The 14,549-nt window shown below is 43.8% G+C and overlaps 1 protein-coding gene across 1 annotated transcript; it reads right to left on the minus strand.

Annotated features, from left to right (window-relative positions):
• Positions 1-2,417: 2,417 nt before the first annotated feature.
• Positions 2,418-6,259, minus strand: LOC135172299 (uncharacterized). Its single transcript, XM_064138476.1, has 2 exons — positions 5,697-6,259; positions 2,418-5,652 (listed from the first exon to the last, which is right to left on the minus strand). Exons 1-2 carry the CDS (start codon positions 6,257-6,259, stop codon positions 2,418-2,420), a joined length of 3,798 nt encoding a protein of 1,265 aa, XP_063994546.1.
• Between the last annotated feature and the right edge of the window lie 8,290 nt (positions 6,260-14,549).

Below are 14,549 nucleotides of genomic sequence, written 5' to 3' on the forward strand. Positions count from 1 at the left end.
TGTAGTTCGACGAGACGAAGCTATTGCACGCGGTTTCATCGGCCTACGACAATGTGTGCTCGAGTTATATGCCATCATATCGAACACAAATATCAACTTCTATGATTGAGTTTTTCGTGAGCTGTGTTCGCGAAGAAAACGATGTTGCATCAGTTTCCTTGGTTATTCGACGTGCTGAAACCGAATATGATGCCAGATTTTGTCTAGGTGCAGCCAAAAAAAGTGATTCCCACGATGTCGTAAAAACGCATATGTATAATCGACTTTTTCTCGAAGACAAATCGTTCACACGCAAACTTCGCGCATTGCACTCGTGTAGTTCAACGAGACGAAGCTATTGCACGCGGTTTCATCGGCCTACGACAATGTGTGCTCAAGTTATATGCCACCATATCGAACACAAATATCAACTTCTATGATTGAGTTTTTCGTGAGCTGTGTTCGCGAAGAAAACGATGTTGCATCAGTTTCCTTGGTTATTCGACGTGCTGAAACCGAATATGATGCCAGATTTTGTCTAGGTGCAGCCAAAAAAAAGTGATTCCCACGATGTCGTAAAAACGCATATGTATAATCGACTTTTTCTCGAAGACAAATTGTTCACACGCAAACTTCGCGCATTGCACTCGTGTAGTTCGACGAGACGAAGCTATTGCACGCGGTTTCATCGGCCTACGACAATGTGTGCTCAAGTTATATGCCACCATATCGAACACAAATATCAACTTCTATGATTGAGTTTTTCGTGAGCTGTGTTCGCGAAGAAAACGATGTTGCATCAGTTTCCTTGGTTATTCGACGTGCTGAAACCGAATATGATGCCAGATTTTGTCTAGGTGCAGCCAAAAAAAAGTGATTCCCACGATGTCGTAAAAACGCATATGTATAATCGACTTTTTCTCGAAGACAAATTGTTCACACGCAAACTTCGCGCATTGCACTCGTGTAGTTCGACGAGACGAAGCTATTGCACGCGGTTTCATCGGCCTACGACAATGTGTGCCCGAGTTATATGCCATCATATCGAACACAAGTATCAACTTCTATGATTAAGTTTTTCGTGAGCTGTGTTCGCGAAGAAAACGATGTTGCATCAGTTTCCTTGGTTATTCGACGTGCTGAAACCGAATATGATGCCAGATTTTGTCTAGGTGCAGCCAAAAAAAAGTGATTCCCACGATGTCGTAAAAACGCATATGTATAATCGACTTTTTCTCGAAGACAAATCGTTCACACGCAAACTTCGCGCATTGCACTCGTGTAGTTCAACGAGACGAAGCTATTGCACGCGGTTTCATCGGCCTACGACAATGTGTGCTCAAGTTATATGCCACCATATCGAACACAAATATCAACTTCTATGATTGCGTTTTTCGTGAGCTGTGTTCGCGAAGAAAACGATGTTGCATCAGTTTCCTTGGTTATTCGACGTGCTGAAACCGAATATGAAGCCAGATTTTGTCTAGGTGCAGCCAAAAAAAAGTGATTCCCACGATGTCGTAAAAACGCATATGTATAATCGACTTTTTCTCGAAGACAAATTGTTCACACGCAAACTTCGCGCATTGCACTCGTGTAGTTCGACGAGACGAAGCTATTGCACGCGGTTTCATCGGCCTACGACAATGTGTGCTCGAGTTATATGCCATCATATCGAACACAAATATCAACTTCTATGATTGAGTTATTCGTGAGCTGTGTTCGCGAAGAAAACGATGTTGCATCAGTGTTCACTCGCACAGGGTAGGGACACTGAGGAGGTGATTGTGAGCGGTTTTTTAATTTGATTAATTAAATTTGATTTGATGGAAATGTGATTTATTTAATAGATCTCAAACAATTAATTTGGCGAATTATTATTAAAATTGAATTATATTAAATTTAACTAAAAGGAGGAGTGTAACCAGAAATGGTGTAACTCGTAATCAAAGTAGTTGAACTAATAATTATAATATTTTTTGATTTGAATGAACTACGGAAACTAACTTAAAATTAAGTAAAGGACAATCCTTAAGGGATCACACGGACCATGGAGAGATTCTACATTTTAGGTTTCTTTATGATAGAACGTGGTAATAAACCCTTCGAAGGATTAGGAACCATAAATTGGTCCGCAATAAATTCATTCGGAAGAGTACAACCATAGTAATTGCTCCATCATAAAGTTCTGGGGAAATCCCAACTATATTGAAGGAATCATAGATAAGTTTAATTCCCACTAAAATATTAAAAGGTTTGACCCTCTATCAAACTATTATCGGGGAAAACCCCAGTCAAATAATAACAAATACAAACTATTACAATCTAACAAATTATTAAAATTTAAATAGAAAGAAAATCCTTCTGCGACAGAACAGACTCCCCCGTTGAGTAACTATTTACTCAATGCCTACTGTAATTGCAAGAAAGAACGGAGATTATTGATTTTGATCGCTGTCAGTGATTGGTAAAGGGGCGAGTTTTTTGACGTTACGATCGAAGGTTCCTTTGGCAGTCTTCACAGTGACGGCACGAATGATACCATCAGCTCCAGGTCGTACCTTGATGACGCGCCCCAAAGCCCACTGAAGTGCCGGTAAGTTGTCTTCCTTCAAAAGCACCACTGTACCTTCCTGGATATGATGCTCCCCCTGGCTCCACTTAGATCGCGAGTTGAGTCCACTGATGTATTCTCGATGCCAACGAGCCCAGAAATGTTGTTTTAGCTTCTGGATGTGTTGCCAGGACGACAATCGGTTGCTCGAGGCATCAGTAAAGTCGTATTCGCGTGGACAGGTTAACGACTCCCCGATCAAGAAATGGCCAGGAGTGAGAACCAGCAGATCATTAGGATCGGAAGACATGGGTGTCAACGGTCGAGAATTCAATACAGCCTCGATCTCAATAACCAAAGTGTTGAATTCTTCGATGGTGAGAAGTTCATTCGTGATGATCCGATAGAGGTGGTGTTTGAACGACTTCACCGCTGCTTCCCATAGTCCGCCGAAGTGAGGTGATTGAGGAGGAATGAAGTGCCACTGAATCCGTTTGTTTGTCAGCAATGACTGGGCTTGCTGTTGCAAGTCAACGGACTTGAGGAGCTCATAGATTTCCTTTAACTCATTGCTGGCCCCGACGAAGTTGGTGCCGTTATCTGAGTAGATATTTCGGCAGCATCCTCGTCTAGCAATGAATCTCCGTAGGGCTGCAAGGAACGCCTCAGTTGTGAGATCACTCACCACTTCTAGATGTACGGCCTTTACTGCTAAGCACGTGAAGACGGCGACGTAAACCTTGACTCGACCGCGGTTGCGGAATTTCTTCTCCTTAATAAAGAAAGGACCGCAGTAGTCAATACCTACATTCGAGAAAGGTCGTGACTCGGTAACTCTGGCCGCTGGTAAATTCCCCATGATGTACTCGACTGATGGAGGGCTCAATCTCGTGCATCGTATGCATTTATGGATGATATGACGTACGGAGTTACGACCATCCAGTGGCCAATACTGCTGCCTGATGTGATAAAGGGTTGCTTGAGGGCCAGCATGCAACTGAGAAATGTGAGCCTCCCAAATGATCAGCTTGGTGATTGGATGAGACTTCGGTATGATGATCGGGTGCCGTTGGGAATATGGGATCATCGCGTTCCGAAGCCTGCCTCCTACTCTGATGAGTCCGTCTTTGTCTAGGAATGGTGCTAATTTGGACACTTTGGCCAACTCTGGATTTTTGGCTTGTTTGGATTTGGTGTCATTGAGAGCACGTTTGAGAGGACTGAGTGTCTCAGTTTGCAACCAATGAATGACGGCGTTTTGCGCTGCGATCAGCTCTTCTGCCGTTAGTGGCCCTTGTTTACGGGATCTGAAACGTAGACAGAATGCGATTATTCGTTTCAATTTTTTGAATGAAGAGTACCACTCCAGTGGATGTGTTTCGCGTTTACTGTATGCCACGTGACAGTATCTTCCTTTGATTTCAGAGGGATAGGAGGAGAACTGAAGATCGATAGCTGGCCAGGTATTCTCCTGTGCTCGGAGCCATGAAGGGCCTTCGAACCAGATGGTGGATGTGATGAAGTCCTTGATGGATTGTCCGCGCGAAACAACGTCAGCTGGGTTGTCGTGAGTCCTCACATGCCGCCACTCGTCTGGTCTAGATTTGGACTGAATGTCTGCTATTCGGTTAGAGACGAAGGTTTGCAATTGATGTGCAGGAGTATGGATCCAGTGGAGAATGATGGTTGAGTCAGTCCAGTAGACAATGCGGTCGATCTGGATGGTGATTGCCTTCTTGATGCTTTGGATGAGCTTGATCAGTAGTTGGGCTCCGCAGAGTTCAAGTTTGGGAATAGTGATCTGCTTGAGGGGTGCAACACGAGACTTAGCACACAGTAGGGTAGTGTTGACCTCTCCATTGCTTCCAACAGATCGAAGGTAGACACAAGCTCCGTAGGCACCTTGACTGGCATCGCTGAATCCATGGAGTTCGATTCCTCTTGGTTTCTCTTGAAGTGCAAACCGTGGAAAAGTGACTCGCTTGATATGGTGAAGTTGCCCGTAAAACTGGAGCCATTCTTCTTGAATCTTGGGCGGTAGAGGTGCATCCCAGCTTATCTTCAATGTCCAGAGTTTCTGCATAATCATCTTTGCCACGATGACTACTGGTGACAAGAGGCCAAGAGGATCAAAGATTTTGGCAGTCTCAGAAAGGATAATGCGTTTGGTGATTATCTGATGTCTTGATAATTTGGCCTCGTAGGTGATGGTGTCCTCGGATGAATTCCAGAAGATGCCCAATGTTTTCAAGATGGTGGAGTCCCCAATTTGTAGATGATGATTGACATTGTTTGGTGCTAGCTCACCCAAAATCGATGGATCATTGGAAGCCCATTTCCTTAGATTAAATCCGCCGAGTTTCACCAGTTTATCCAATTCTTCACGTAGGTGAAGAGCTTCTTCTCGTGTCTGGGTACCAGTAAGGAGGTCGTCGACGTACATGTCACGCTGAAGTACTTTAGCTGCTACTGGATACCGATGGCCTTCATCGTTCGCTAGTTGATGGAGGCATCGAATCGCAAGGTAGGGTGCTGCGGAGAGTCCAAACGTCACTGTATTAAGTTGGAATGTCCTTACTGGTTCTCTTCCGTCACGCCACAAGATGCGTTGATAGATTCGATCTTCGGGACGAACGAGAACTTGCCTGTACATCTTTTCGATGTCCCCAGTAAGCACGTATGGATGGAGACGGAATCGAACAAGGAGAGAGAATATATTATCTTGAATCGTGGGTCCGACGTGTAGAGTTTCATTGAGGGATATTCCAGTGCTGGTAGCCGCTGATCCGTCGAAGACAACACGTACCTTGGTTGTTAAGCTGCTCTCCTTGATTACAGCGTGATGGGGCAGGTAATACCCAGGATGAGACAGGTCAGCCTCAGTGACTTCTGTGAGATGACCAAGATCCAAGTATTCTTGGAGAACTGCACGGTATTGGGTGTTGAATTCAATATTACCATTCAGTCGTTTCTCCAGGGATTTGAGTCGACGAAAAGCTCGGGATCGTGACTCCCCAATAAGCGATTCCTTTCCGTTGAACGGCAAGGCAACGATGTATCTGCCGCAACCGTCCCGTGTGACGTTCTCCAGGAAGTGTCGCTCGGCTTCTGTTTCGGTACTGCCGAAGATGAGGCAGTCTCAGCCTCTTCAATCTCCCAGAACTTGGAGATATCGAGATCAATTTGGGAGGTGCTGAGTACATTGCACGCACGCTGGCGTATTGACTGTACTGTAGGCGCGCTACCTCCGATTACCCAGCCAAGCAGAGTCTGTTGCAGATAGAGTTCTGGTTGATCTGCTGGCGTGAGTTTCTCCTTGCCTTGGCAGAGGAGTGAAAGGGTTGGACCCGACCCGAGGAGCATGTCCACAGATGCGGGACGGTGGAATTCCGGATCCGCAAGCTTCACATTGGCTGGAATCCTTATTGAATTGCGATCGAGAGGTTGATCGGGTATGGCGTGGGTGATGTTAGGCACTGTCAGGAAATTGAGTGTCCTCTCATACCCAGCGACTCGAGACCGTATTGTAGCAGTGACTAAATACCTTGTTGTTGTATTCGTGTCGTTTAGAGCTCCGATTGGGACAGCAAAGGGCTTGAGGGGTAGATTGAGGGCCACCGCCAAACTCTCTCTTATGATATTGGTGGTCGATCCGGTGTCCAAGAGTACTCGGCAGCTGACAGGTTGTCTATGACTGTCCAGCACGTTGACCTTAGCAGTAACCATTAGATCACAAGTAGACGAATTGACGATTAATGCTGTATGGCGAATAGAGGAGCTCGCTGCTGAGACTAGTCAAGCTTGTGTTGGACTTGACGGTGTCTCGGTGTGTTTGTGAAGAAGGGTATGGTGTCTGGCCTTGCAGATGGAACAGTCCACTGAAGAGGTACATACTGAGGAAGTGTGTCCTGGTTTCAAGCAGTTGATGCAATAGTTAGCTGTCTTGGCCTTGGTGAATCTCTGCTCTGGTGTGAGACTCTTGAAAATTGGACACTTGCTAAGGTGACGGTGACCTGTCCCACATTGAAGAAAGCACGATGGAGGTATTGCCGATGTTGCTGATATACCATAATCTGCTGATTGCACTGGAGCTAGTGATGTAGTAACAAAGGCCTGCCTTCGCGTTTTCTTCTCTTTCCTTCTATCTGAACTTGTTGGGTCTGATGAAGTTGAAGTGAGACTCCTGGAAGTTCTTGTCCGGACATCGTGGCAAGTCGCTCTTGACTCAATGAATTCGAGTAGTTGTTTATACGTTGGTAACTCGTTTCCTTGAGTTTTGAGTTCCCACTGCCAAATAGTCTCTGGGGCGAGTTTCTGGGTGATGAGGTCTATGAGTGGTAGATCCCAGCTGCTGACATTCTGTCCCAGCGTTTCCAGTGCTTGGATGTGCTGGTTCATCACGTCAGCGAGCTGTCCCAGTTCTGTCGGGGCATCTCGTTGTAAGGGTGGATAGTCCCGCATGATGGACCAGTGTCTCTGAAGGATCTTCTTCTTGCAGTCATATTTCCTTTTCAGGATGTCAATTGCAATAGCATAGTTCTCTTCTGTTGTGGCTAGAGAACTGATTGTAGCAGAAGCCCTACCTTTGAGGAGTCCACGTAGGTACTGGAACTGCTGGATGATTGCTAGATCTGGGTTACCGTGGATGACACTGGTGTATGAGTCCCAGAACGTTGGAAACTCTTCAATAGCACCACTAAATTCAGGTACCTTGATTTCTGGTAATCGAGGTCGACTAGGAAGGTGGTTAGTGACCGTCGGCACTTGAGCTGGTAGTGACGAATGTGGGGCCGATGAATGGAGCTTCGGTTGTTCGAGAAGTTCCAAGGCATCTCCGATGGTAGCGTCAAATGAATCCTCTAATTCAAATCGCCTGTCAACCTCATTCTCGTCCAAATCTTCCAGTCGCTCCTGAATTTCCGGGAACACTCTGAACCGTTCCTGTAGCCTTTGAAGAGCTGCTCGAAATTGGTATGGCCTCCTGTCTTCGATGGGGGTTCCTCTATATGTCTGGATGGTCGTCTTGAAGTTCGTGATCGCGGCTTGGATCGAACCACGTCTTCTCCGAAGGGTCGAGCATTCTGCAGCGATTGCTGCGTTTGTAGCGTTGACTCCGGTCATTGTTGTGCGTTTGTAGAGGGGACTCGAGGATCGCGTACACTAGCACTTCACAATTAACACTACTGATCAATCACTACTAATTTTAATTCGTTTGAGATCCGGCTCGAAGGACCATAAAATATGTTCACTCGCACAGGGTAGGGACACTGAGGAGGTGATTGTGAGCGGTTTTTTAATTTGATTAATTAAATTTGATTTGATGGAAATGTGATTTATTTAATAGATCTCAAACAATTAATTTGGCGAATTATTATTAAAATTGAATTATATTAAATTTAACTAAAAGGAGGAGTGTAACCAGAAATGGTGTAACTCGTAATCAAAGTAGTTGAACTAATAATTATAATATTTTTTGATTTGAATGAACTACGGAAACTAACTTAAAATTAAGTAAAGGACAATCCTTAAGGGATCACACGGACCATGGAGAGATTCTACATTTTAGGTTTCTTTATGATAGAACGTGGTAATAAACCCTTCGAAGGATTAGGAACCATAAATTGGTCCGCAATAAATTCATTCGGAAGAGTACAACCATAGTAATTGCTCCATCATAAAGTTCTGGGGAAATCCCAACTATATTGAAGGAATCATAGATAAGTTTAATTCCCACTAAAATATTAAAAGGTTTGACCCTCTATCAAACTATTATCGGGGAAAACCCCAGTCAAATAATAACAAATACAAACTATTACAATCTAACAAATTATTAAAATTTAAATAGAAAGAAAATCCTTCTGCGACAGAACAATCAGTTTCCTTGGTTATTCGACGTGCTGAAACCGAATATGAAGCCAGATTTTGTCTAGGTGCAGCCAAAAAAAAGTGATTCCCACGATGTCGTAAAAACGCATATGTATAATCGACTTTTTCTCGAAGACAAATTGTTCACACGCAAACTTCGCGCATTGCACTCGTGTAGTTCGACGAGACGAAGCTATTGCACGCGGTTTCATCGGCCTACGACAATGTGTGCTCGAGTTATATGCCATCATATCGAACACAAATATCAACTTCTATGATTGAGTTATTCGTGAGCTGTGTTCGCGAAGAAAACGATGTTGCATCAGTTTCCTTGGTTATTCGACGTGCTGAAACCGAATATGAAGCCAGATTTTGTCTAGGTGCAGCCAAAAAAAAGTGATTCCCACGATGTCGTAAAAACGCATATGTATAATCGACTTTTTCTCGAAGACAAATTGTTCACACGCAAACTTCGCGCATTGCACTCGTGTAGTTCGACGAGACGAAGCTATTGCACGCGGTTTCATCGGCCTACGACAATGTGTGCTCGAGTTATATGCCATCATATCGAACACAAATATCAACTTCTATGATTGAGTTTTTCGTGAGCTGTGTTCGCGAAGAAAACGATGTTGCATCAGTTTCCTTGGTTATTCGACGTGCTGAAACCGAATATGATGCCAGATTTTGTCTAGGTGCAGCCAAAAAAAAGTGATTCCCACGATGTCGTAAAAACGCATATGTATAATCGACTTTTTCTCGAAGACAAATCGTTCACACGCAAACTTCGCGCATTGCACTCGTGTAGTTCAACGAGACGAAGCTATTGCACGCGGTTTCATCGGCCTACGACAATGTGTGCTCAAGTTATATGCCACCATATCGAACACAAATATCAACTTCTATGATTGAGTTTTTCGTGAGCTGTGTTCGCGAAGAAAACGATGTTGCATCAGTTTCCTTGGTTATTCGACGTGCTGAAACCGAATATGATGCCAGATTTTGTCTAGGTGCAGCCAAAAAAAAGTGATTCCCACGATGTCGTAAAAACGCATATGTATAATCGACTTTTTCTCGAAGACAAATTGTTCACACGCAAACTTCGCGCATTGCACTCGTGTAGTTCGACGAGACGAAGCTATTGCACGCGGTTTCATCGGCCTACGACAATGTGTGCTCAAGTTATATGCCACCATATCGAACACAAATATCAACTTCTATGATTGAGTTATTCGTGAGCTGTGTTCGCGAAGAAAACGATGTTGCATCAGTTTCCTTGGTTATTCGACGTGCTGAAACCGAATATGAAGCCAGATTTTGTCTAGGTGCAGCCAAAAAAAAGTGATTCCCACGATGTCGTAAAAACGCATATGTATAATCGACTTTTTCTCGAAGACAAATTGTTCACACGCAAACTTCGCGCATTGCACTCGTGTAGTTCGACGAGACGAAGCTATTGCACGCGGTTTCATCGGCCTACGACAATGTGTGCTCAAGTTATATGCCACCATATCGAACACAAATATCAACTTCTATGATTGCGTTTTTCGTGAGCTGTGTTCGCGAAGAAAACGATGTTGCATCAGTTTCCTTGGTTATTCGACGTGCTGAAACCGAATATGAAGCCAGATTTTGTCTAGGTGCAGCCAAAAAAAAGTGATTCCCACGATGTCGTAAAAACGCATATGTATAATCGACTTTTTCTCGAAGACAAATTGTTCACACGCAAACTTCGCGCATTGCACTCGTGTAGTTCGACGAGACGAAGCTATTGCACGCGGTTTCATCGGCCTACGACAATGTGTGCTCGAGTTATATGCCATCATATCGAACACAAATATCAACTTCTATGATTGAGTTATTCGTGAGCTGTGTTCGCGAAGAAAACGATGTTGCATCAGTTTCCTTGGTTATTCGACGTGCTGAAACCGAATATGAAGCCAGATTTTGTCTAGGTGCAGCCAAAAAAAAGTGATTCCCACGATGTCGTAAAAACGCATATGTATAATCGACTTTTTCTCGAAGACAAATTGTTCACACGCAAACTTCGCGCATTGCACTCGTGTAGTTCGACGAGACGAAGCTATTGCACGCGGTTTCATCGGCCTACGACAATGTGTGCTCGAGTTATATGCCATCATATCGAACACAAATATCAACTTCTATGATTGAGTTTTTCGTGAGCTGTGTTCGCGAAGAAAACGATGTTGCATCAGTTTCCTTGGTTATTCGACGTGCTGAAACCGAATATGATGCCAGATTTTGTCTAGGTGCAGCCAAAAAAAAGTGATTCCCACGATGTCGTAAAAACGCATATGTATAATCGACTTTTTCTCGAAGACAAATCGTTCACACGCAAACTTCGCGCATTGCACTCGTGTAGTTCAACGAGACGAAGCTATTGCACGCGGTTTCATCGGCCTACGACAATGTGTGCTCAAGTTATATGCCACCATATCGAACACAAATATCAACTTCTATGATTGAGTTTTTCGTGAGCTGTGTTCGCGAAGAAAACGATGTTGCATCAGTTTCCTTGGTTATTCGACGTGCTGAAACCGAATATGATGCCAGATTTTGTCTAGGTGCAGCCAAAAAAAAGTGATTCCCACGATGTCGTAAAAACGCATATGTATAATCGACTTTTTCTCGAAGACAAATTGTTCACACGCAAACTTCGCGCATTGCACTCGTGTAGTTCGACGAGACGAAGCTATTGCACGCGGTTTCATCGGCCTACGACAATGTGTGCTCAAGTTATATGCCACCATATCGAACACAAATATCAACTTCTATGATTGAGTTTTTCGTGAGCTGTGTTCGCGAAGAAAACGATGTTGCATCAGTTTCCTTGGTTATTCGACGTGCTGAAACCGAATATGAAGCCAGATTTTGTCTAGGTGCAGCCAAAAAAAAGTGATTCCCACGATGTCGTAAAAACGCATATGTATAATCGACTTTTTCTCGAAGACAAATTGTTCACACGCAAACTTCGCGCATTGCACTCGTGTAGTTCGACGAGACGAAGCTATTGCACGCGGTTTCATCGGCCTACGACAATGTGTGCTCGAGTTATATGCCATCATATCGAACACAAATATCAACTTCTATGATTGAGTTTTTCGTGAGCTGTGTTCGCGAAGAAAACGATGTTGCATCAGTTTCCTTGGTTATTCGACGTGCTGAAACCGAATATGAAGCCAGATTTTGTCTAGGTGCAGCCAAAAAAAAGTGATTCCCACGATGTCGTAAAAACGCATATGTATAATCGACTTTTTCTCGAAGACAAATTGTTCACACGCAAACTTCGCGCATTGCACTCGTGTAGTTCGACGAGACGAAGCTATTGCACGCGGTTTCATCGGCCTACGACAATGTGTGCCCGAGTTATATGCCATCATATCGAACACAAGTATCAATTTCTATGATTGAGTTTTTCGTGAGCTGTGTTCGCGAAGAAAACGATGTTGCATCAGTTTCCTTGGTTATTCGACGTGCTGAAACCGAATATGATGCCAGATTTTGTCTAGGTGCAGCCAAAAAAAAGTGATTCCCACGATGTCGTAAAAACGCATATGTATAATCGACTTTTTCTCGAAGACAAATCGTTCACACGCAAACTTCGCGCATTGCACTCGTGTAGTTCAACGAGACGAAGCTATTGCACGCGGTTTCATCGGCCTACGACAATGTGTGCTCAAGTTATATGCCACCATATCGAACACAAATATCAACTTCTATGATTGCGTTTTTCGTGAGCTGTGTTCGCGAAGAAAACGATGTTGCATCAGTTTCCTTGGTTATTCGACGTGCTGAAACCGAATATGAAGCCAGATTTTGTCTAGGTGCAGCCAAAAAAAAGTGATTCCCACGATGTCGTAAAAACGCATATGTATAATCGACTTTTTCTCGAAGACAAATTGTTCACACGCAAACTTCGCGCATTGCACTCGTGTAGTTCGACGAGACGAAGCTATTGCACGCGGTTTCATCGGCCTACGACAATGTGTGCTCGAGTTATATGCCATCATATCGAACACAAATATCAACTTCTATGATTGAGTTATTCGTGAGCTGTGTTCGCGAAGAAAACGATGTTGCATCAGTTTCCTTGGTTATTCGACGTGCTGAAACCGAATATGAAGCCAGATTTTGTCTAGGTGCAGCCAAAAAAAAGTGATTCCCACGATGTCGTAAAAACGCATATGTATAATCGACTTTTTCTCGAAGACAAATTGTTCACACGCAAACTTCGCGCATTGCACTCGTGTAGTTCGACGAGACGAAGCTATTGCACGCGGTTTCATCGGCCTACGACAATGTGTGCTCGAGTTATATGCCATCATATCGAACACAAATATCAACTTCTATGATTGAGTTATTCGTGAGCTGTGTTCGCGAAGAAAACGATGTTGCATCAGTTTCCTTGGTTATTCGACGTGCTGAAACCGAATATGAAGCCAGATTTTGTCTAGGTGCAGCCAAAAAAAAGTGATTCCCACGATGTCGTAAAAACGCATATGTATAATCGACTTTTTCTCGAAGACAAATTGTTCACACGCAAACTTCGCGCATTGCACTCGTGTAGTTCGACGAGACGAAGCTATTGCACGCGGTTTCATCGGCCTACGACAATGTGTGCTCGAGTTATATGCCATCATATCGAACACAAATATCAACTTCTATGATTGAGTTTTTCGTGAGCTGTGTTCGCGAAGAAAACGATGTTGCATCAGTTTCCTTGGTTATTCGACGTGCTGAAACCGAATATGATGCCAGATTTTGTCTAGGTGCAGCCAAAAAAAAGTGATTCCCACGATGTCGTAAAAACGCATATGTATAATCGACTTTTTCTCGAAGACAAATCGTTCACACGCAAACTTCGCGCATTGCACTCGTGTAGTTCAACGAGACGAAGCTATTGCACGCGGTTTCATCGGCCTACGACAATGTGTGCTCAAGTTATATGCCACCATATCGAACACAAATATCAACTTCTATGATTGAGTTTTTCGTGAGCTGTGTTCGCGAAGAAAACGATGTTGCATCAGTTTCCTTGGTTATTCGACGTGCTGAAACCGAATATGATGCCAGATTTTGTCTAGGTGCAGCCAAAAAAAAGTGATTCCCACGATGTCGTAAAAACGCATATGTATAATCGACTTTTTCTCGAAGACAAATTGTTCACACGCAAACTTCGCGCATTGCACTCGTGTAGTTCGACGAGACGAAGCTATTGCACGCGGTTTCATCGGCCTACGACAATGTGTGCTCAAGTTATATGCCACCATATCGAACACAAATATCAACTTCTATGATTGAGTTTTTCGTGAGCTGTGTTCGCGAAGAAAACGATGTTGCATCAGTTTCCTTGGTTATTCGACGTGCTGAAACCGAATATGATGCCAGATTTTGTCTAGGTGCAGCCAAAAAAAAGTGATTCCCACGATGTCGTAAAAACGCATATGTATAATCGACTTTTTCTCGAAGACAAATTGTTCACACGCAAACTTCGCGCATTGCACTCGTGTAGTTCGACGAGACGAAGCTATTGCACGCGGTTTCATCGGCCTACGACAATGTGTGCCCGAGTTATATGCCATCATATCGAACACAAGTATCAACTTCTATGATTAAGTTTTTCGTGAGCTGTGTTCGCGAAGAAAACGATGTTGCATCAGTTTCCTTGGTTATTCGACGTGCTGAAACCGAATATGATGCCAGATTTTGTCTAGGTGCAGCCAAAAAAAAGTGATTCCCACGATGTCGTAAAAACGCATATGTATAATCGACTTTTTCTCGAAGACAAATCGTTCACACGCAAACTTCGCGCATTGCACTCGTGTAGTTCAACGAGACGAAGCTATTGCACGCGGTTTCATCGGCCTACGACAATGTGTGCTCAAGTTATATGCCACCATATCGAACACAAATATCAACTTCTATGATTGCGTTTTTCGTGAGCTGTGTTCGCGAAGAAAACGATGTTGCATCAGTTTCCTTGGTTATTCGACGTGCTGAAACCGAATATGAAGCCAGATTTTGTCTAGGTGCAGCCAAAAAAAAGTGATTCCCACGATGTCGTAAAAACGCATATGTATAATCGACTTTTTCTCGAAGACAAATTGTTCACACGCAAACTTCGCGCATT

Source organism: Diachasmimorpha longicaudata, unplaced genomic scaffold (assembly GCF_034640455.1).
Source record: "Diachasmimorpha longicaudata isolate KC_UGA_2023 unplaced genomic scaffold, iyDiaLong2 ctg00000233.1, whole genome shotgun sequence".
Taxonomy (NCBI): domain Eukaryota; kingdom Metazoa; phylum Arthropoda; class Insecta; order Hymenoptera; family Braconidae; genus Diachasmimorpha; species Diachasmimorpha longicaudata.

Coding starts and splice junctions, on each gene's coding strand:
- LOC135172299 (XM_064138476.1), bottom strand. CDS start 6,259: ATGGTTACTGCTAAGGTCAACGTGCTGGACAGTCATAGACAACCTGTC. Junction 5,653..5,696: donor ATTGATCTCGATATCTCCAA/GTTCTGGGAGAT, acceptor CATCTTCGGCAG/TACCGAAACAGAAGCCGAGC.